Raw genomic sequence first — 24,864 nt, 5'->3', positions numbered from 1 at the left:
ACAGTATGCATCTGTAACTGTACTGACATTGTTTAAATAAAAATCATCTTAAGACACACCTACATCTGACAGTTCTGAGAAAGCAAAAGCAAAACTGAACAATCACCTATTGTGAAACAAAATATGTTTAGATTCTTATATGTAATTAGTTATTGCATATTCATATAACAATGCTGTAATGGTTACCTAACAGTGTCTATTCCTTAATGTGAAAGGACCTGTTTCAATATCATTTTGCATTCTATAAAGATTTTATGAAATGACTCCTACTACAAACTCCTTCACATCAGCCTAGTTATGGATCAAGGTTAATGGATTTTCAATATGTTTGCACTATATACACAATGGACAAACAAAAGCTGTTTTTTGTTCATTGAATCTTAATTTTCTATTTATAAGTGAGAATGAGAATGGTTGTTGTGAAATCATTCTCAAGCACTCTTATTTGAAATAGGTGTTTTTCCAAAAAGTCAGTGAGAACCTGTTAGTTTTGTATTTTCAAAGAAATGCATTCAATTTCACTTCTTTACTCCTCTTGTGTTTTGACGCGTCATTTAAAGTACCTCTATAAATGGCATGCCTAAACAAAAAGAAAAATCACGTTATGGGCACGTGTACATGTTATTTCCTGTGGCCGATGTATGTTTTCAATGGTTTTAAATAAAGCTCTGCTGTAAGCGCTGATGCGGTGCAGATTGCTGTGACTGCAAACATACTTGCATCACATGAGCCTTTATGACTAATGTAGAAACTGAAAGTAAGAGGTTAGTAATGTATTTGAATGACATAGTTTTTAATGCAGGTCATTAGACCTATACAAATTGCTAAAATTGTATGTTTGTCATGGGTTTGTAAGACATTAACGTATGTTGACAATCTTGTTTTGGTACATGTAGGGATTCACCTTAATGTCCATAATCAAATCTCACACCAGATCTCAAATAACATTGTGGGCCCTATTTTAACGATCTGAAACGCAAGTGCGAAGCGGAATGTGCAAGTGAGTTTGTGGGCGGATCTTGGGCGCTGTAGCTATTTTCCCGGCGGGAGAAATAACTCTTGCGCCGGGCGCAAATCAATAAGGGGTTGGTCTGAAGTAGGTTCATTATTCATAGGTGTGGTTTGGGCGTAACGTCAAATAAACCAATCAGAACGCTATCCAACATTCCCTTTAAATGCAAGGGCGCAAGTTCCATGGCGGGTTGCTATTATTATGACGGATTTACCAGGCGCACGCCAGGAGCGGTTCACAGCCGAGGAGACCGACGTTCTTGTAAGAGCAGTCAAAGACAGAGAAGTTGTTTTCTATGGGGATAGGAGAAACCCGCCCAAATCAGCGTAGGTTAAACAGGCGTGAGAGGAAATAGCCACAATTGTCTCATCAGCTGACATCCCCATCGTCGCGCCAAGCGCTACAATGATGTCAGGAGACGGGGGAATCCCAAGCTTGCCAGCATAAATCGGGCACGCCGTGTAACGGGAGGTGGATCTGCCTCAGGACCTGACGCCAGCAGAGGACATCGCTGCGTCCACCCTCACCGCTGAAAGGGTTTGGGGGCTTTGAAATCGGACCCAAGAAACGCAAGCAGTCCAACCCCAAAGTGCACTTACAAATCAAGTTCATATACATTAAGGTTTCTTATGAAAATTTTTTAATCGTTATTTGCATGAGAATTTTTAACGCAGCCACACAATAAATAAAAACTATCATCACAATGCTCACCACTATGATTCCCCTTATAATTCCCCAAATTTCTAATCAACCAATCACATTTCAGCAACTCAATGCATTTAGGCATGTAGACATGGTCAAGACGATCTGCTGCAGTTCAAACTGAGCATCAGAATGGGGAAGAAAGGTGATTTAAGTGACTTTGAAAGTGGCATGGTTGTTGGTGCCAGACGGGCTGGTCTGAGTATTTCAGAAACTGCTTATCTACTGGGATTTTCACACACAACCATCTCAAGGGTTTACAAAGAATGGTCAGAAAAAGATAAAATATCCAGTGAGTGGCAGTTCTGTGGGCGCAAATGCCAAAGGTCAGAGAAGAATGGCCAGCCTGGTTCGAGCTGATAGAAAAGCAACAGTAACTCAAATAACCACTCGTTACAACCGAGATATACAGAAGAGCATCTCTGAACACACAACACATTGAACCTTGAGGCGGATGGGCTACAGCAGCAGAAGACCACACCGGGTGCTACTCCTGACAGCTAAGAACAGGAAACTAAGGCTACAATTCACACAGGCTCACCAAAATTGGACAACAGAAGATTGGAAAAACGTTGCCTGGTCTGATGAGTCTTGATTTCTGCTGCAACATTCAGATGGTAGAGTCAGAATTTGGCGTCAACAACATGAAAGCATGGATCCATCCTGCCTTGTATCAAAGGTTCAGGCTGGTGGTGGTGGTGGTCTAATGATGTGGGGGGTATTTTCTTGGCACACTTTGGGCCCATTAGTACCAATTGAGCATTGTGTATTGTTTCTGACCATGTTCATCCCTTTATGACCACAGTGTACCCATCCTCTGATTGCTACTTCCAGCAGGATAACGTGGCATGTCATAAAGTGCAAATTATCTCAGACTGGTTTCTTGAACATGACAATGAGTTCACTGTACTGAAATGGCCTCCACAGTCACCAGATCTTAACCCAATGGAGCATCTTTGGGATGTGGTGGAACGGGAGCTCCGTGCCCTGGATGTGCAGCCGACACATCTGCAGCAACTGCATGATGTTATCATGTCAATATGGACAAAAATCTCTGAGGAATGTTTCCAGTACCTTGTTAAATCTGTGCCATGAAGGATTAAGGCAGATCTGAATGCAAAATGGGGTCCAACCCGGTACTAAGGTGTACCTAATAAAGTGGCCGGTGAGTGAAAATTATTTGTAGTTTCTGTCATTTATCTTTCTGTAATTTATCTTTCACTTCTGACATAAAACAGGGTCTTGTGATCTCCTTCTCAAATTAATAGATTAATTTATATAGAAAGATAATCAATGAATGTTACTTTATATTGTAATATTGTATTTTATAATCTGGCATTGAGCGGATTCCCACCATGGGCGAGGTTGAGGAGGAGATCTCCCCTAGATTTTTTGAGGGGGCACCAGGTTTCACAGTGTTCCACGTTAAAGGTCCCACGTTAGGTGTTGTGCTGAAATTTGCCGTGTTTGCTTTAAGACAGGTTAAAATAGTAGTTTGTAGAATGTAGGGTCCAAATGAAATCAGAATTGAAGTTATTTGGCCTATTTGACCATGAATGCTGAGCTCCAAAACATAAATAAGATGTAGACACTTTAGTGGGTCTTCAACCTTGTCACACATCAGTACAAATGTCACCCCAGTATGAGTTTCTTAGCCTATGATGTTCATCAAATACTTTTGCTTCAAATTTGCTTAATCCCACCCTAAGGCCATTCAGAAATACTGCTTTGTTGGCAGAATCTGTAACCATGCTGATTTTTCTGCAAACTTTAAAGTTGAAAGCGTTCCTCTGAAATCATAGAATGTGTTCATAAACATATTCATTATTTCATTAGTCATTCATAGTTTTGTCATTGTTGTATAATAATTTTCAGGAGCTGTTATTTAAAGTCAGCCTATTTCTAAAAAGTGTGGGAACCTGTTTGTACTGTATTTCAAAGAAGGCACTTCATTTCATCTCTTTATCTCTCACGTGCCCTATTGTGAAACAATTGCCTTATCTAAGCAGAAAGAAAAATCATCTGTTAGTCACAGAATGTTGCCATGCAACCCTATTTCTATCACATTTTTGCCTCATGACTTATGCAGAAACTTGAAAGTATATGAGTTGAAGGTTAATAATGCATCTACATTACAGTGTTTATTTATATCAGATTTACCTACTGTTACACACACACACACAGTACAGTCAGTGTGTATTGTTGTGTTTTTGTGGCTTAAATTTTGCAAAACAAAAATCTTGAGTCATGTTTCATGCATGAAGGCTTATATGTTGACAGTCTTGTTTTCTGCGTGTGGGCATTCACCTATGTCTAGAAACAAACATCACAGATCTCATATAACATTACCTCTTTACAAACTAACATATTACACAAAGCACTGGTTATATTGTATTAAAACTAGTGATGTACCGATGTATTGGCCGCCGATATTTATCGGCCGATTTTTGATGAATTTGAAACCATCTGCATATCGGCAATAGCACGAGAAAGGCCGATACCGATTGTTTATTAATTAACTGCATAAAGAAATCCATTATATGTAAAAAATTTGTTAATGTTGTTAATAAAATAAATGCTGAATAGCAAAAACCACCTTTGAAGGTTGTCATGCTGTCTTATTATATTTATTTTAGCTTAATTTGTGCCTCTCTTATTATGTTGGTCAGTTGAATGTTAATTAGATCCAATCCATGTTCAGTAAAAATAATTTGATGCAGAAATAAACTATCTAAGAGACCAACTGTATAGTATCGTATACAAGTGTTTAATATCGGCATCGGTATTGGCCAAAAGTTGTCTGTTTAAATCGGTATCGGCCTAAAAATCCTATCGGTGCATCCCTATTAAAAAGCGGTGGTGTTTTCCTTTAAACATTTTATTGCATTCAGTCTTAGGCCTACCTGTTGAAGTCTCTGTCAAGTAAGTTAACTAAATAAGAAAACAAGAAGAGAAAATCTGTCTAACTATAACTTTGTAACAAAGAAATAAATCCAAATGTATCCGAAATAGGCTAAATTATTTTTTTGCCAAAAGTGTTAAGTTTAAGTACGGGGTTAGATTTTACAAAAGTATACTGCCGTTAACTTTTGTTTCATTAACATTAACAGATTTTGTTTCATTAAAGGAATAGTCTACTCATTTTCAATATTAAAATATGTTATTACCTTAACTAAGAACTGTTGAATCATCCCTCTATCATCTGTGTGTGTGCACGTAAGCGCTGGAGCGCGCTGCGATGCTACGATAGCATTTAGCTTAGCCCCATTCATTCAATGCTGCCATTTAGAGATAAAGTTAGAAGTGACCAAACACATCAAAGTTTTTCCTATTTAAGACGAGTAGTTATACGAGCAAGTTTGGTGGTACAAAATAAAACGTAGCGCTTTTCTAAGTGGATTTAAAAGAGGAACTATACTTTATGGCGTAATAGCACTTTTGGGAGTACTTCGACTCGCCTGAAAAGTCCGCTCCCCTTCTCACTCTCATAATGGGAGAGGGAGGGTGTTACTGCGCCAAGTCGAAGTACTCCCAAAAGTGCTATTACGCCATAAAATATAGTTACTCTTTTAAATTATTAAGGGGCGGTATTATTGTAATTAGCCTTGCTACCTTACCTACCTCACAAAACAGGCAAATTCTGAACTACCTAATTTTTCACATGCCTGCAAAAATGGCTTCCCAAACAAAGTTATTGGGTTGATCTTTTTCACATTTTAGGTTGAAAGAAGCACTGGGGAACCAATTATAGCACTTAAACATGGAAAAAGCTTGATTTTCACACTATGACCCCTTTAAAATGTGTGTCCATTCAGACTGGCACATTTCCTTCAGCTTTTAAGGAGGCTCGGGTAACACTGCTCCTTAACTCTTTCCCACCATTGATGAGTTCTCTCGTCTATTAAGTCGCAATGAAATTGAAATGAAAAACTATATATGTATTTTTAATATTGTGGTATTATTAACAAATGACTTATCTGCGAGCTTCATTATTTTTTAAAAATTCGTGTGTGCTCATAATCTGTAATCAAAAATGCAAATCTCCTCCCCTCCTCAAAACGATCTCTCTTCACTTCCGGTCAAAAGTATGGCAGGTGGGCGGGGTCCGGGAGAAGATCGCAGTGATTAGCAATTAGCAACACGACCCAACTTCAAACGATCCAATCAGATCTCGATGGACAAATTCAAATCCAGCCCTGCCTTATTTCATCTCAAAAGCCGTTTCATTCGGATATACGTCACCACGGGGAAAATAAGGCAATCGCTACTTCCGTTTCATGGCGACTTTAAGGAAAACACTGCAATACCTGCAATACCGCTATTATCCACCAGGTAGCGCACTTCCGCAACTTATAAAACCCGGAAGTAATGCCTCATGTGAAAGAGAAAAAACTCTGTTTATGTTTGTTTTTTTTTTTTTAAGAGACCTACCCATATTTGAGAGGTGATAAAAAGAGAACTAATGAAGGTAGGATGAAACGTTTTTGTTTTTTTTAAGCAGAGGGTCTGTTCTCTCATGTGGTATGTTTAGATATTTAAAGAAGAACATTTTCTGTAAGGCATTAAACTTTTGTAAAAATCATGAAAAATGCTGGCGCTGGCTGGCAACTTTTTTTTAAATGCTGGTGGGGAAAGAGTTAAGAAACCCATACTTAATCCTGCACTTTTAGAACATTATCGTCCAGTGTCTCTCCTTTTATTCACACTTTAGTGTGTTGTTTATGACCAGATTTTCACATATCTCGTACCAAACAACTTCCTAGACAGCAACCAGTCTGATTTCAAAAGCAGTCAATTGATAGAAACTACATTTCTTTCTGTCATCGAAGCTATGAAACGGTCAAAAGCAGCTTTGTAGTCTGCAGTAAAGACCATTTACAGATTATGTAACACAATAAATATGTTAAAGAGTCCATAATAAAGTACACAATGTTAATTTTAAAGTATTTGCTAGATTAATAGGCGTGAAAAGCAAGACGAGATTTTTTAAGGGTTATTTTTTCATGTAAGATGGAAAGGCATGTCTAGTTTAATATGACATTTGTTATCTATCATATTAATGTACTAACTAAATGTTCAATAGTTAAAGAAATAGTGTATACCATTTTATTAGATTAACATTTGCAGTAATACCATTAAAATCCATTATATATAAAACAATACAATTCTTTGACGTTTGTTATCTATCATATTAATGTACTAACTAAATGTTTAATAGTTAAATAAATAGTGTATACCATTTTATTAGATTAACATTTGCAGTAATACCATTAAAATCAATAATATATAAAATAATACAATTATTTGATCTCATGTTAAGGTATTTTGAAACAATGCAACATTGCAAACAAGCCCTATAAATAAATTTGAGTCTGTATATGGTATACATCTGTATGTTTCTTACATATAAATAAAAAAATAAAATTTCTTTGTAAAGGGTTGCAGGTCCTGTAGTATGCCTTTTACTCCCACTCTGACAGTGAACAGGGTCTCCTGAACTCCTGCCCAAACTCATGGATCCATTTGTTAGCCACTGAAAAAAACATTTTATTTTACTAATACCATTATCAGAGTTAAATATAATAAATCATATTAAAACTTACCCCATTTATTACCGACAAAGACAGGACATCCAGCATGCTCTGTTCTCAAATCCACATCACCATTCTTTTCAAGGTTGTACCAAAACACAGCTGAACCCTGAAAGAGCAGAAAATGGTGAAATACAATATAAAAATACCAAAAATGTACATCAAAAACACTAATATGCAGTATGTTACTGAAATGAGGGTTTACCTTTTTAGGTTGTAGTGCAACTCCAACTTTAGGAAACACAGTGGCGCCTCCGATCTTGACATCACTCATCTACACGAGGAGTACATTAGTAAATGTCCATATGGATTATAAAAAAAACCAATAATAATACAACAATAATTACAGTGGGCAAGCATTGTTTTAGACAGCGTGTTAACTGTGTTAACTTACATAAATTAGGAATGTAGCAATCCTTTCATTCACTTGATACTGTGGGATTAATTGTTTTATAGGTAAGTTTACAATAAATTGGTCAATATGTAATTAAGCTCTTAATGACAAAAAAGCCTAGAGTAGTAATCTTACCCATGCATCATAATGTGGTTCATATTTGCCACCAATCCCATAATTCTGAACCTGAAAAATGTTTGCATCACTCAGGAGTCCTGATTAAAATTATATTATATTTAAAACTGTATTGTTGAAACCAAAATTAAAAAAAAAAAAATTAAACAGTACTATGACAAGAGTTACAGTATGTCAGTTAGTTTTGTTGATAATGTGACCAAGACTGCAAAAGTGTTGAACTAGGACAGAGAAAGAGCTGTCAATACAGAGATTCTGTCACGTGTAAATATGAAGTGTTCAAGACTGTACATGTAGCTTTTCAGCTGTTTCCATAGAGAGTCCTGTAGCGTCTGCGATCCTCTGAGTGACACGAGCAACCACAGCGTCGTCTTCATCCAGAAAAACACTAAAAACAAAAACATATTTTTTCTGTAAACAAAATAAATGTTTAGCCCTTGAAATTATTCCTCTCTTAATAATAACGAGTTTAATACCTTTGAGAAACACGGATTTTTGAGATGCCTGAATAAATCATAGACCTGGAAAGCTATAGATCACAAAACAGAAATAACTCATCAAATGCACAGTATGTATACAATGAAAATCACTATGCCTATTTATATATAAACATTTCTGTAAGTATGTTTTTGGGGCAGTCGTAGCCTAGTGGTTAGAAAGTCGGGCATGTAACCCGAGAGTTGCCAGTTTGCGTCGCAAGGCTGGCAGGTTGCGACTGAGGTGCCCTTGAGCAAGGCACCTTAAAGGAATAGTCTACTCATTTTCAATATTAAAATGTTATTACCTTAACTAAGAAAAGTTTATACATCCCTCTATCATCTGTGTGCGTGCACGTAAGCGCTGGGGCGCGCTGCGACACTTCGATAGCATTTAGCTTAGCCCCATTCATTCAATGGTACCACTCAGAGATAAAGTTAAAAGTGACCAAACACATCAACGTTTTTCCTATTTAAGACGTGTAGTTATACGAGCAAGTTTGGTGGTACAAAATAAAACGTAGCGCTTTTCTAAGCGGATTTAATAGAGGAACTATATTGTATGGCGGAACAGCACTTTTGGGAGTACTTTGACTCGGCGCAGTAACACCCTCCCTCTCCCATTATGAGAGGGAGAAGGGGAGCGGATTTTTCAGGTGAGTTGAAGTACTCCCAAAAGTGCTATTACGCCATACAATATATTTCCTCTTTTAAATCCGCTTAGAAAAGCGCTACGTTTTATTTTGTACCACCAAACTTGGTCGTGTAACTACTCGTCTTAAATAGGAAAAACGTTGATGTGTTTGGTCACTTCTAACTTTATCTCTGAGTGGTACCATTGAATGAATGGGGCTAAGCTAAATGCTATCGAAGTGTCGCAGTGCGCCCCAGCGCTTACGTGCACGCACACAGATGATAAAAGGATGTATCAACTCTTCTTAGTTAAGGTATTAACATATTTTAATATTGAAAATGAGTAGACTATTCCGTTAATCCCAATTGCTCCCTGTGTGCTATAGGGTGCAGTGCTTTTGTTCACTACTTACTGGGATGGGTTTAATTCAGGTGTTCCATACTTGATCACATTCACTTTGTGTATGTTTTAAATATTCACCTGAGGCCTTGAGAGATTCTTTAGGATCTCAATCTCTTTGTCTGATATTATGTCATGATATCTGATGATTTGGGGTTCATCCCACTCAATCTCCTCTTTCAATGGTGCCAAAATCAGTCTGGGGTTTCCTCCGCCTGTGCTGTATCTACAGGACAGTGCTCTCTGCCTCCTGGAGGTCTGATTTTTAAAATATCAAAAACTTAAATTTACCAGTTAACACACGTCAAATAATGGTTTAAACTTGAGAAACTGCACTTGCCCTCCGATCAACCTCTCCCCTGCACAAAGCCCCATAGGAGTCAGTTGACTCTGTATTCAGTGTATATATATCAGGGTCTGAAGATCTTAAATGTTGAAGTGTTCTGTACAACGTCAGTATATAGCTAGCATTCTCATCAGTCGGGTCTGGGGTAAAGAAGTTGAATAAAAAGCCGTAAAATTATGCTTTATATTTAGTGACCTTAAATATAATTATACAACAGTTATTTTTGGTTCGCTGATTTGATTGGATAGGCAATATTCCAATAGTGCTGATTTTTGTAAAGCCACACGGTGTAAAATTTGTCCGAAACTGTTGTATAAAAGCAATATCACACTAACTCAATATATTAGCATGATTACATGTTGTCTCATGCCTGTAGATAAAATATAGCCATGTTGTTATTCCTACAGTAGCCTAGATCAGTGGTTCCCAAACTTTTTCAGCGTGCAGCCACCCTTGTGTCCGGTGCATTCCTTCGCGGTCCCCCAAAGAAGATTTGTGACCAAAAACTCTTCTAAAACTCAACATTTTAATAAAAAAACATTACATTATACAAAAAAGTAGTGCTTTTGGTTAGTAGCCTTATTTTTTTTTTTAGGTTTAATTACACAGAATTCATGATAAATTAATGTATTTCATAAAATGTCATAAAACTGGGGCCCCCCTGGCACCATCTCACGGCCCCCAGTTTAAAAACCACTGGCCTAGATCACTGTCATGCATGTATTATTGATTGAATAATTCAATGTTAGTACCAGTGGTGGCCAGTGACTTCTTTTTCCGAGTGCGTTCGATGCGAAGTTCGTCACAACATGTATGTAGCCCGTCATGTGTGTGGTTCCTTTTATCAAAATATGTGTTTTGCGCTTTGAGAGGTCATGTGTGCATCACAAAATAAGTGCCTGCTGCAGATGCATCTAAAGGGTTTATGATAAAAGAGACGCTCGCGTTTGCCAGATACTCGCATAATCTCATGTGTAATCAGAGTTTACTGTTAAGGGAGTGTCTTGCGTGTATTTTGTGAACGTGAGTGTTTTTTTATCATAAACGGTTTTGACGCGTGTGCAGCAGGCACTTATTTTGACAAAACACGTGATGCACATGGTTTTCATGACACACATATTTTGAAAACGCAAGCAACACAAGTGACAATCCGAACACTTATTTTGAAATAACGCCTCTCGAATGAGCAGTCACGAGCCGCCACTGGTTAGTACAGTGTATAAATATACTGTAGACTTACCCAGATTTAGATGCTGTATGATGAAGTTGATTGCCACAGATAGACTTCCAAATTTATATGCTGAAAAGCTTAGGTGATAAAGCAACTGTTGTTTGGTAACCGAGGAATCTTGATATAGCATTTCTAGACTGTAGAGAAACCAGTGAAAGGCAAACTGGAATTTTTCCTGCTCAAAAGCGACCAACCCCACATGGAAAGCTTCATCCGAACTAAAAAATCCTGTGAATCATTATACAAAATATGTTAGATACTGATGACTACAAACCATGTAAATCAGTAATTAGATTCTAACTTTACTTTCATTTGTAGTAAAATGTATTAGTGAGTACATTTTAACTATTTGCTACCAGTAATAATAACAACATTAAAAATTAAGTAAACTGCTTTATGCAATTATGACCTTAATTAATTCTAATATCAAACAAAAGATTTGTAACTGACACGCTTTTGTGTTGTCTTGCTTGGTGATGGTTGATGGGAGACGATGTAAGGGTTTCTGTCTTAGTACCTACACATGACTATAAACTACACTTAACTTGTTAACATGGGCGCCAAAAAACAACATGCGCCGCTTAAGTGTGTGAAACTGGCATAACATTAACTTAAAGGGCCACTTTAATAATAACTCCTTACATTTATATAGCGCTTTTCTCAGTACTCAAAGCGCTTTACATATGAACAGGGGAATCTCCTCAACCACCACCAATGTGCAGCATCCACCACACACCAGCTTATCAGTGGAGAGGAGATGGAGTGATATAGACAATTAGTAGGGATGATTAGTAGGCCAATGGGCAAGTTTGGCCAGGATGCCGGGGCACACCCCTACTCTTTTTTGAAGGACATCCTGGGATTTTTAATGACCACAGAGAGTCAGGACCTCAGTTTAACGTCTCATCCGAAGGACGGTGCTTTTTTGACAGTATAGTGTCCCCATCACTATACTGTAGGTGTGTGACGAGACACATAATCCACGAGACGAAACACGAGATTGGATTCACGAGACGAGACGATATTTATACACTTTTTAAGAAACCCTCAATGATAAAATAAATGAATAAGAAACTGAAATCACATTATTTTTAAATGTTTTAACTAATCAAGGACTGGCCCTAACAATTATTTTGTTAACTGATAATGAAGTAATTATTTTGGGGAAATAAAAATAGACCCAAGTGAGCAGTAGCATTTAAAATTACATAATAACGAAGATGCAATAATAATTGGTTCAAATAAAGTAATAAAACCAAGTTACATTAAACAACATTTTGTGGCCTATAAATAAAAAGCATTATGTATGTATTATAACAAATTGCCTGCAGGGGGCACTAGAGGACTTATCTCGCGGACGCTGTCTTCACTTTCACTTTACATGGAGAGAAACGCTTATTTTTAGTCAAACAATGTCTAAATCCATATTAATATTTTAATATATGTCCATTTCTTTACACTAGAAATGATACAGCCACTGTCATTTTTTGAGCAAGAACATGCAGACATTAAATCATGTAACTCAAGTGATCAACAGACAAACACACGCGTCTCAGACTTCACACGAGTTCACAAACGAACATTATTGGAAACCTAAACAAAAAAGCAAAAGCAGTAAAAGACAATTATAATGCATGCACTGTAAAAGGGTCAAACAGAAAGCTGCATCCTCCGAGGTCGCATATGCAGGCTGCAAACGTCATCAAGGTTTATTTCAGATCATTAACTGAGCATTACATTCGCAAGTCGTGAGCATATTACAACAATTTGCAATTAACTAAATAATTAGTAAACTTTATAATTGTTAATAGTGTCTAATAAGACAGTGATGAAGTAAATGCAGTTTAAAAATGCGACCTCCGAAGGATGCAGTCTTTTATTTGAGAAACGGCCAGCACCTGCACAAGTAATCTCGCGAAACACATTTAATCTCGCGAGATATCGTCGGAAGAGATCTCGTCACACCCCTACAATACTGGGGTGTTAGGACCCACACAGACCACAGGGTGAGCACCCCCTGCTGGTCTCACTAACACCACTACCAGCAGCAACCTGGTTTTCCCAGGTGATCTCCCATCCAAGTACTGACCAGGCTCAGCCCTACTTAGCTTCAGTGGGCAAGCTGTCTTGGGCTACAGGGTGATATGGCTGTTGCCACATTTACTGTGTAGATTTTTAGCAACATCTAGAGGTGAGATTGTGAATTGCAAGCAACGACTCAGTCCACAGCTCACCCCTCTCTTTTGAAACGCATAGACAACCTACAGTAGCTGCCACAAGACAAACATGTCATCATCTGAGAAAACCATATGTGACCAGCGCTGGCAAAATAAGTTGAAATCAGGGCCATAGCCACGGGTGTGCCGGTGCCACCTACAGTGGCAACTGGCACACCCAAAAATTGATGCAGAGTAATTTTTTTATAGTCTCAATAAAAAATGTTTACTTAACTTGGGCTATTGTTGTTTACTTAGAAAATTTATCAAAACTGATATTTTGGGTTAGGGTTACACATCAGATCTGTCAGTCAGTACAAGGAAGACTGTTTTCATGTCTTGTTGCTCTTAATAACTCTTAATAACTCTTTTAAACCTTTTAACATCAATCAGGTCCCGAATGAGTCACATATCTTTCCATTAAGGCAGAAATTCAGCCATTTCACCTTCTATCATGTCCTCTGGATAGAGTTTGTAGATGTCTTGCAGTTCAATGAGTCCTAAAGCTGCACCCTCCAAATCTTCATTTGATGGTATCTTCAGGACACCTGAGTGCAACAGGTTTTGAAAGGCTGCAAGATTATGAAAAACATGTCAATATACACAGATTAAGACATTAATATATATATATATGTATATATGTATATGTATGTATATGTATGTATATATGTATATATATGTATATATGTATATGTATATGTATGTATATATGTATATATATGTATATATGTATATATGTATATGTATGTATATATGTATATATGTATATATGTATATATATATGTATATATGTATATATGTATATATGTATATATGTATATATATGTATATATGTATATGTATGTATATATGTATATGTATGTATATATGTATATATATATATATATATATATATATATATATATATATATATATATATATATATATATATATATATATATATATATATATATATGTATATATGTACATATATACATATATACATACATATACATATACATACGTTCAGTTTGGACAGCTCTTACATTTATTTTAGTCTAGGACTAGTCCAATCCATATCCGGGAAACCGCCCCTATATATCTTACCCTCATAAAGACTCTCTTGAGTGGAGTTTACTATAGACAGCCATTCATTTCTCAGCCGTCTGATAAGTTTGTAAGCTGCAACAGGGTCATTCATGATTTCCTCAGAGTCCTCGAAGTTTGAGAGCTGTGTAAGTCTCTTATGAATGCTGCATTGAAGATAAATATAAAGAAGATACATTCCTTCAATTACATAATTTTTGATCTAAAACAGCAAATGAAATAGTTAAGTATCTAACATCTGTTAAATATATTTTACGCCTTGAGTGTGTTTAAATTCTCTTCTTCAGCATCAATATATTCCTTGAAGATGTCCAGAAGGTATCTTTCCTCCTCCACAAGCTGCATAACTTGATCTTTAAAAAGTACATCAATGAATTGACAAAAAAATGTTCATCACAAAAATGCATAGGAAAATTGCAATGCATTAATGAATATGATAACAGGCATAATGTTAAATTAATTAGATAGAAAACCAAAGAGAATGAGGCCATTATCTGTTTATATTGAAAGGCAATTAAAGATCTAATTTTTTTACGCTCTTAACTGGTTACCACACTGTCAGAAAAAATGTACAAAACCCTACCTTTACTGTCGCTTGGGTGGTACCCTCAAAATAACCTTTTTTACCTTTATGCAGGGGCGCCGTAAGGGGGGGAAAAGTTAGGACGATTCTAAGGGCCCATGAACTTTTGAGGGCCCCAGCCAAGGACTGTGCCGCAAATGCAACCCCCTTAAGCTGAGCCCTCTTAGCTCCGCCCCGTCTTTACTCTGCGTGTTAGCGCCGTCTTTAATCCACGGTCTCACAGTGCGCGTGAACTTCACACGAGAGCAAGGTGTGTGTATTTACTGCTATTTGCTAAGATATCTGCATATGTGACCAGTCACGGAAAGTAGGGACACAAGTCGGATCTGGGCATTTTGAGTTATTCACAGATTCTGAAAGTGCAGTTTCTAAGCTTTCCAACGATGTGTAACACATGGAAATCTGATAAGATTTGGAGAAGTTGTGGCCATTTGAATATAGGAACTCAGAAATACTCAAACCGAGAAAATCGAGACGAAAGGGACTCTTCTTTTCAGCTGGGGGAGACAATAGGGCTCATTTACATCTCATTTAGCTAAGCCATGCCCCCTGTAAAACCCTTTTTGAGATGTTCTAGCATCATATGTAGTATTTTATGACCAAATGACAACCCGCAAAAATAAACATGACTCTTTTACCTTTGTGGGGATCACAAGTCGAATCCAGTCTGTTTCAGATTATCCAATGTCCATATTTGTCCACAAATGCGTATAATCCGTGAAATATAGATTGTTTACATCAGATTTCGCATGAATGTCTGGTAATACAATATAATATATAATCTGAAGACTATTTAAATCGTAACATGTAAGGGTATATGAGCTTACATTCCGTTAAACACATGAACCCGCCTTCAAAGTTTGTATTTAAAATAGGGAAGTAGTATAATAGATCATCCAAACAGCGCCGTCGAAAACGTGACATCCTTTAGAGAGGTTACCAATGGCTCGCTCGTTCCTCCATCAGCCAATGACTTCATGGAAAATATTGATAGACAAAACATGTAGCCAATTATATGAAGAATACAACGATATCTGTGTAACTTCTGTGTGTTTGGACTCATGCTGCGCTGCAAGAACTGACATACAGATGACGTCAAAGTACCGCGAGAGCGAGTCGAAATTAAACTACTCCGTAAGATTTCTTGAAGAGCTCTCGCGGTACTTTGACGTCTTCCGACTGCGGCGCCGCATAAAGTCAGTGACGCGGCTGACGTACGATGCGGCTGACTGTTATTTGTTCCGCCCCAGCTTCTTTTATTTTTCTTTTGTTTTGTGCGCCCGAGCTTTACAGTCTGGGGAGACGCAGGCTATAAGTTTGAAAAAAAAAAAAACTTAGCAAACATATCTGAGGAACAGGGCAGCGCGTCACTACAGTCACGTGACTTCACGCTCGAGCCGGAAGAGAAGACAATGCTGAATAAAGTCGTAATTCTGCTATTTTTGGACCAAACTGTATTTTCGATGCATCAACACAATCTTACTGACCCACTGATGTCACATGGACTACTTTGATGATGTTTTAATTAACTTTCTGGACATGGAAACCATACATAGATTTTCAATGAAGGGGAAAGCTCTCGGACTAAATCTAACGATAAAACATCTTAAACTGTGTTCCGAAGATGAACGGAGGTCTTCCGAGTTTAGAACGACATAAGGGTGAGTCATTACTTACATTATTTTCATTTTTGGGCGAACTATCCTTATTTAGTAGTCACGCTGTTCCCTTTGGGGGCGGAGGCGAAAACACAAGCTTATACAGTATGTAAATATACACACAGACAATGACGCCCCCCGCTGCACGCTAGAATCTCCGGAAAAACAAGCCTATTTTAACCGCAAAATGTACGCTTTTAAATATACAAAAACTGCTATCTCAAACATGGAGAGGCTTCTTCGTGATCTCAACTAACAGATTCTGCAATAAAACGAAAATCACAAATTTCGAAAAAAAAACTTTGTTTCTCATTTTCTCGAAACTTGTGCTGCCGACTTGAGTCCCTGGTTTCCGTGACGGGTCACTATGTGCGCTTCCTTACTATAAATGCAGTTTACACAATGTGACGCTGGAGCAATACAATGCAGTTTTCTTTCCACTGTAAAGTCTTCGCTCTGTTCACCTCAGTTTAAAAATAAACAAGGTGATTTACGTTCCCTGTTTTATGTTATGATTCTAACGCGAAGTCAGCCCTTATAAGCTGTTTTAATTAACGTGGCCCGTATAAGATAATTAACATAAACTAGAAATGCGATCGGAAATGCGAATGTTTTGTAACACAATATGCCAAGGAAGGATTTTTATGCAGTCGTGAATCGAGTTGATTGTGATAAAATGCAACTAAGGCTAAACTAGTCCAGTTATGTATATTAAAGCTTCTCACCTTGCAACAGGTTTAAGAAATCAATGGAAATCTATGTTGTAATCTGCTATAGTTGTCATTCATTTTATTCTAAGTCCCGTTGATTAAAAAACAGTGTGAAGAATCATTGTATAACAGTATAGCTGTTTTCTCAAGTTCACAGTTTCAATCATCTGTCGTTATTTTTGCTTTACTGAGGCTGCTGGTGTTCTTTACCTTATAAATAATGCTAATAATTATAATACAGGCTTTGGTCAAGCATTTTTGACCCAGGGAACTGTATAGAAAAGATGCATTGTTGTTGTTCGCCATTTTTAAATGTTACAATGTCATTGGTGTGTGTAACAGCTCAAGTATACAGTATGTCACTGAGACTGCCTGTGAAAATCAGACTAAAGTCTCAAATCTTACTGTGAAATAAAAAGCATCACAGTTTAATTTCAAGGATTAATTTCACTATGATTTCAATCGCCGACATGACATTACTCAGTCAATATTAAAGATATCAAGTTTATATTTTCACAAAATGTTCTTTACATTATGTAGGATGAATTTATGTGGGAAACAGTAAATCACAAAGAAATACTTCAGCTGGGTTTTCACAGGCATGGTCACATTTATCTTTAATCTTTAAGAACGTTGCATTTTCTCTGAATATTCGATGAATGTACTGTATTTTTCAATTAAATGTACATTGCACAATAAATTATCTTAGCTGCAGACATTTTAGGTATCTATAAATACTGACAACTGTGGTCAAAACAATAGCAAAATAAATAGTTCTGTATTATTAAATTACAGACAAAGATTTTGAATAGCTACAGTAGGTTGGATTGTATGTTTGGTGCGAAATGGGTATGGTGGGGGCCTGACCCCCTATTCTTTCATAGGGCCCAAAATTGCTAGCGGCGCCCCTGCCTTTATGGGTATAACATTTGAGATGTTGTACCTTTTGGGGTACAATATTTTCCCCTAAGGATCTGTTGTGTACCAACCCAGTATCACGAAATTACGTATAGTCACGTAAATTTCTGAATCTTTCTGTGACACTGTCATGTTTTTCCCCTATTTTACGTGACTGTATCATGTATTTCTGTTTACATGTCATTGTCACGTATTGGTTACTCAACTGTTTTGTCCTATTTTCTGACCATTGTCGCTTTGGTTTAGGGTTAGATTTACATTTAATGACATCCAAAATGACAACCCAAACCCAACTCTAACCCTAACGCCAGGCGACAATAGTTTAAAAATCAGAAAATATAAAAAAATAAATCAGAAAAAATACTATAAACCAATACTTAAAGTGACATCCTAACGCAAACACCAAATCTAACCCTAAACTGAAGCAATTTCAATGGTTTGAAAATAGGACATAATAGTTGAGTAACCAATACGTGACAATGACACATTAACAGAAATATGTGATGCGGTCACGTAAAAATGAGAAAAACGTGACAGTGTCACGGAAAAGATTCACAAATTTACGTGACTATAGGTACATAATTTCGTAATACAGGGTTGTGTGTATAGGGTTAGGGTTAAGTCAAGTGAAAGGGGTACAAAACATTTAATTGTACCTTTAAAGGGACAAAATGGGTCCTTAAGTTACAGTAGGTACACCACTAAATTTACTATTTACTGGCAACAGTTTGTTCAAAGGTAAATGGACATTTAACATTAACAAGTCTTTATCTTTACAGAACAAAACTAAACTAAAATAACAGCATCATGTAAAGCATTCTGGGAACCAAAATCTGAATGATAAAAACAGAAAAAGGTTGATGATGATTTCTGGTTTCCAGAATGCTTTGCATGAGGCTGTTATTTTATAGTTTTATTTTTATTATTTTTTTTATTATTTTAAGACAAAGACTTGTTAATGTTTAAAAAGCTGTTGGTAGTAAATAACATACATTATAATCTACAGCAAACAGCTGCATAACTGCAGCAAATTTTACTTTTTTTTGCAAATTGTATATTCTGCTTACAGATCTTGTCCAGTAGTATCTCTTGAAGAGTTTCGTTGCAAAACGAGATAACTCCGTTTTTTTTTTTTTTCAGAAATCTTGTATTTTGGTTGTGCATTCCAATTAATATCAATTGAACTGCAGTTGGTTTGTTTTGATTTAAACCTTCATAACTTAAAAAATACAGCTAAGTAGCACCATAAAACAAAATAATAACACGATAACATAATAATAAACATGTTTTATGATTTATCTTGTTTTGCAACGAAACTATTCTCTTATACTAATGTAGTCTTATTTGAGTAATGTCTTGAACGTACTCTGCGCCAATTGAAAAATTTACAGATTTCATCCGGCCCATCTCAATAAAATATATATATATAACTTAAAAAGAGTGTACAGGATTTACTTATTTCAGTCAAAAGTAACAGAAAATAACAAAACAATAAATAATTAATTAGATAATTAGAAATAGCATTAACTAAAAAACACTGATATACCTGTTGATGAGAAGATTTCATGCCCAGCAGTAGAGGCAATCCAGACACATGTTACTAAAGACAATAGTTTCTTCATGATCATTCCAGACAAACCACCAAACATTAAGCAGCAATTCAACTTGAGAACAATATGTTCATCATTAACTGTACTGGCAGAGTTTATATCTACAGGCACACCTGCATCTTACAGGAACTCTTCAATCGTTTAAAGGAAACAAAAGCAAAACTTACATGAACAAGTACCTATGACAAGAACCACATTGTGAATATCAAAACACAATGACAATTAGATTATTGTGTGTAATTAATTAGTGAGCAATCATTGCTTATAATCCATAACACTGCAGTATGATTGTCTAACTGAAACCCCTAAATAGACAATCTGTACTTCAGATCAACATATCACCTGTATGTCTGTTTTTATTTAATTTGTAAAGTAAATTACGAATACAACTAGTAAATCCCAAGCAATACACTTACAACAGAAAAGTATATACCATCTGGACTTCTGTTTAATAAACTTATTATGTGTATTCAAACTGCTTCGTGATGGTTGTGTACAGTAATCATTTTCAGAAGATGTTATTTGAAATCAGTCTATTTCCAAAAAGTCTTTGGGAACCTGTTTGTTCTCTACTTCAAAGAAGATTTTGTTTCATTTCTTTATGTCTCACGTGTCCTGACGGTATGAAACAATTCAGATGCCTGATGCCATAATAAAGGAAAATCACCTGTCACTTACAGTATACAGAATGCTGCCATGGCAACCATATCTGCATCACACATGACCCTTATGACTAATGCAGATACTAAAAGTGAAAGTATATGAGTTGAAGGTCAATAATGCATCTCAGTGTTTGTTTATATTAGACTTACATATGGATTGTTAAAATTACTTAATTAAATATGCTGGTGAGTTATATAACTATATGTCATAATTTATGTTTTTAGTGTACTCATATATAGTGTATATTGTTGTGTTTTTTGTATAGCACAAAAAATCTTAAGTGCATGAAAACAGTGGCGTATATTGACAGTCTTGTTTTGTGCATGTGGCCATTGACCTAAATGTCCAGAATTAAACCTCATAGATCTCATACAGCAATACCTGTATGTCCACAACCCAACATATTACACAAAACACTGGTAATATCATACTAAAAACAATACTTAATGATCACAGATCAGAACATGCGGAAGTTTGATTAATTAATTATTAAAAAGGCTTATTTGCCCATGAGGAATAACCAAGGAATACTTGATTATTTACATTTATTTATTTAGCAGATGTTTTATCCAAGAAAACTTACACATTAGGTAACATACAAGAAATATGTTTAAGAGTCTGTTATAGTATTTGCTAGATTAATATATAAGCAGGAGTGAAATGCAAGATGAGATTACTAGGTGATACACTATATTGCCAAAAGTTTTGGGACACCTGCCTTTATATGCACATGAACCTGAATGACATCCCATTCTTAATCCAAAGGGTTTAATATAGAGTTGGCCCACTCTTTGCAGCTATAACAGATTCAACTCTTCTTGGAAGACTTTCTACAAGGTTTAGGATTGTGTTTATAGGATTTTTTGAGCATTCTTCTAAAAGCACATTTGTAAGGTCAGACACTGATGTTGGATGAGAAGGCCTCACTCGTAGTTTCCGCTCTAATTCATCCTAAAGATGTTGTATGGTCAGGACTCTGTGCAGGTCAGTCAAGTTCCTTCACACCAAACTCGCTCATCCATGTCTTTATGGACCTTGCTTTGTGCACTGTCATGTTGGAACAGGAAGGGGGCATCCCAAAACTGTTCCCACAAAGTTGGGAGCATGAAATTGTCCAAAATGTCTTGGTATGATGAAACATTAAGAGTTCCTTTCACTGGAAGTGACTGAAACACCTGAATTCAATGATTTGGAGGGGTGTCCCAAATAGTGTATGTATATTGATACTTGTTAAACTATCAAAAGTAAATTATAGATTACTAGAATAGTATATAGATTTAAAACTAAATAAAATTAAGTCCACCAATAAATGTTTCACAAGAACACAAGGGTCATACCAGGCAAACATATACATCAGTGGTAATCCAAACATAGTGTCAAATGTCCAGGCGTAGGCCAAGGCAGGCAGCAAACAATCACAAACGATATCCAGGCACAGGCCAAAAAACGGAGAAACACAGAACGGAGAAACACAGAACGGAGAAACACAGAACGGAGAAACACAGAACGGAGAAACACAGAACGGAAAAACACAGAACGGAGAAACACAGAACAGAGAAACAGGATAACGCTTGGTAGTGCAGACGGAGCTAACAATACTTTGCTGTTTAAATGTTTAAAACTTTATTAATGAAAATAAATACCTTCCGGTAGCGCCACCATCTTAGACTCCTCTGTATTCAGGAGAGAGTATTAGCGTAGTGTACGCACTTTTCTTAGTGACGTATGACAATTTCGGAGGGCGGGGGCACAGAGCAACAGCAGAGTAGCCTCCGTAGGCTGCGTAAAGCTCTGATCTTGAATGCGGACGTGACTAAGATGGCGGGGCTAGTGGAAGGTAGTTATTTTTGTGAATAAAGTTTTAAATATGGAATATTTCTACAACAACACCACGCAGATTACCCTCAGAAGACCTTTGTTTCTCATCCTGGAGCCGTTTGGATTTATTTTGGACTTTGGATTTTGGATTTATTTATTTTTTATTTTATGATGGACACACTTTTTTTGAACTTGAAGGTCGTGGACTATGGGTGGACCCTGTAACTTCACATTTAATTAACTGAAAGATCTAAAACATTTTCTAAAATATCCGAAAATGTGTTTGTCTGAAAAACGATGGACATATGCAACTCGGACAGCTTGGGGGTGAGTAAATCATGGGATTAATATCATTTTTGGCCGAACTATCCCTTTAAACAAACACTGATCACCACAATGGCTTTAAATGAAACAAAACATCAACATTTAAACTTAATAAGTGAATTGTATTTTCTACAGCAGTATTTTAATGAACATTCTGAAATAATATTTTATAACAGTTTTAAAATAATAAAATGCAATGTTTCTCTTTTATTTATATAACAGGCAAAAAAGTTAATATAGAAAACAGTTGTTTTAAACATTGTGTGAACATTATGACATTGTCATAACGTTTGAAAATGGTAGAATGTAAATGGGATTTAGGCAGATGAACCCAAGCGAAGACACGTGTGGACAGGACAAGACTTTTATTGTAAAAGACAGGGGCAAAAACAAAAACCCACAAGGTGGCAAAACAAGACAGGATATAAACTACAATAAACTAACACTGGACTAGACACAAGACTAACAAAGTACTTTACAAATGACAGAAGACTAGACCTACACTAAACTGGGTACTCACAGGAAATATTAAACAACGACAGGCTTTGACATAGGTATCAACATCAATAACATCAGACGAACAAGCACAGAACAATGAAAACAAGGACTTTAAATAGGGAGCAAATGATGAGGACAACAGGTGAAACCAATAGACGAAGATAACAAGGGAGCGGGGTAAAAGTATGGGGTCAGATTTGTTTCGTATTTCTGAATAAATATACTATGATCCACAAATAAATATAGAGAGTTTCATAAATATTTTTTAAATCCACAAATGCACAATAAGCGAACCATAAATATATGTTAGACATTTCATAAAAAGGAAGGAAATTCACAAATAAATAAAATGGGATTTGCAAATGAAAAAATATTTATAAATATATATTTTTATTTTATTTATATGTGAATGGCTTCCTGCGCATTTGTGGATCGCTTTCTGTGCATTTGTGAATCGCTGCACACAATTGTGGATCGCTTTCTGTGCATTTGTGAATTGCTGCACTCATTTGTGGATCGCGTTCTGTGCATTTGTGGATTTGAAACATTTCTAACATCAAGATGTGCACAAGAATCCACAAATAGGTGGACTCCGCCCACGTCTACTCCAGCCAATCAGACAACAAGCACACTGTGCTGACCAATCGTGGCACGATCTCCCTTCAACCAATCACAGAGTCTTTTCTAGAAACATTGTGCAAAAGACCCAGACGGAGGAGGACTTTTATTATGACAGCGAGTATCGCTCACTCAAAGCAATGGCGGAAGAGCGCTAGTTTTGTACAAGTGTCTCGCTGTTTGAGGCATGAATCGTGTTGTTGGCGATACATACATGGAGAGTTACGCGGTGTGTTCATGTGCGTCATTAAAGTGAGTACAGTTAGATTTGCATGTTTTTTTTTTTGGTTAAAATGTCCGTTATTAATAGCGCTAACATGTTATCAGCTAAACTGTGAATCTACTAACTTACGCTGTAACGTTATATAAATCACTTTCTTTTGCTGTTCATCAATGTGTTTATCCTGTAATATATTACATACGTTGTGTAAACACTGCTAATGGTGTAAAATGTGTCATTTGAGACACGTCTGTTTATGTTATTTTGATAACGTATGAGGGGAGAAGCTGTAGCTAATTTGTCAATGTTATGTATGTTTATTAGCATTAGTGTTACTTTGGGAATCCTGTTGTAATCTGTTGCAGGAAACTACATCTCCACCTGCCTATGATCTGGCTAAGCTCTCAAATATAGCCAGGCACTCATGCATCTCCATTCACATGCCATGCAACCAAGCTCATAAATACAGCTCTGGCCTATCTCTCTTAAAGGAGCATACCCTCATCCTGTGCAGAGCTTCATTAAAGGACTTCTACCAATATTCACCATTACCTTCATCAACGACTGCTCTGCTATCCAAGTTGTGCCTCTCATTCAGAGTTCTGTGCGGTGTGTGCTACCCTTATAAATACTGAATGCTGGCTCTCTCCTATCTAATGTATGTTCTCTTGTGTGCCTAATAAACAGCTCAAGTTGCTTCAATGCTCTCTATTGTGTTCTGACAGACACCCTGGTACACTGCTATATTCATTCGTAACTAGCCCCCTACACTTCAGAGTAGTCTTCGCTACCATTATAGTTATGTAGTGACATTTGCTTACAGATAGTTTGTATCTAACGTGGTACATTTTATTATGACATGACAAAACAAATGTGTTTTACCTCGTCTCCTACTACAGAACTAATCATTTAATTACACATTATGCATTATGGTATCTTTTAAATGAACAAGAAATTCCTGTGGTGTCTACATCTTAATGTCAAGAAGGTTTAATATGTCAAAGCTGTTAGATAGTCTTACA

General features: G+C 36.6%; 1 protein-coding gene and 1 long non-coding RNA gene across 2 annotated transcripts; one reads left to right on the top strand and one right to left on the bottom strand.

The window, feature by feature from the left end:
• Positions 1-7,078: 7,078 nt before the first annotated feature.
• Positions 7,079-19,815, bottom strand: LOC135744170 (prolyl 4-hydroxylase subunit alpha-1-like). The gene is made up of 14 exons (XM_065262139.1): positions 19,638-19,815; positions 14,479-14,575; positions 14,223-14,368; positions 13,583-13,708; positions 10,930-11,148; positions 9,684-9,829; positions 9,425-9,601; positions 8,311-8,363; positions 8,126-8,222; positions 7,835-7,885; positions 7,700-7,738; positions 7,511-7,579; positions 7,318-7,414; positions 7,079-7,247 (listed from the first exon to the last, which is right to left on the bottom strand). Exons 1-14 carry the CDS (start codon positions 19,738-19,740, stop codon positions 7,177-7,179), a joined length of 1,491 nt encoding a protein of 496 aa, XP_065118211.1. The 5' UTR covers positions 19,741-19,815; the 3' UTR covers positions 7,079-7,176.
• A 3,369-nt stretch (positions 19,816-23,184) lies between these two features.
• Positions 23,185-24,544, top strand: LOC135744255 (uncharacterized). Its single transcript, XR_010530692.1, has 2 exons — positions 23,185-23,874; positions 24,208-24,544. It is a non-coding gene; the product is annotated as an uncharacterized lncRNA (long non-coding RNA).
• The last annotated feature ends 320 nt before the right edge of the window (positions 24,545-24,864 follow it).

The sequence above is a fragment of the Paramisgurnus dabryanus genome, chromosome 6, assembly GCF_030506205.2.
Source record: "Paramisgurnus dabryanus chromosome 6, PD_genome_1.1, whole genome shotgun sequence".
NCBI classification, from domain to species: domain Eukaryota; kingdom Metazoa; phylum Chordata; class Actinopteri; order Cypriniformes; family Cobitidae; genus Paramisgurnus; species Paramisgurnus dabryanus.
The sequence above is the reverse complement of the archived record's forward strand: the minus strand, read 5'-3'. Positions and strand labels throughout refer to the sequence as shown.

Coding starts and splice junctions, on each gene's coding strand:
- LOC135744170 (XM_065262139.1), bottom strand. CDS start 19,740: ATGTTTGGTGGTTTGTCTGGAATGATCATGAAGAAACTATTGTCTTTA. Junction 7,415..7,510: donor TTGCACTACAACCTAAAAAG/GTAAACCCTCAT, acceptor CTGCTCTTTCAG/GGTTCAGCTGTGTTTTGGTA. Junction 7,248..7,317: donor CTTTGTCGGTAATAAATGGG/GTAAGTTTTAAT, acceptor TGTTTTTTTCAG/TGGCTAACAAATGGATCCAT.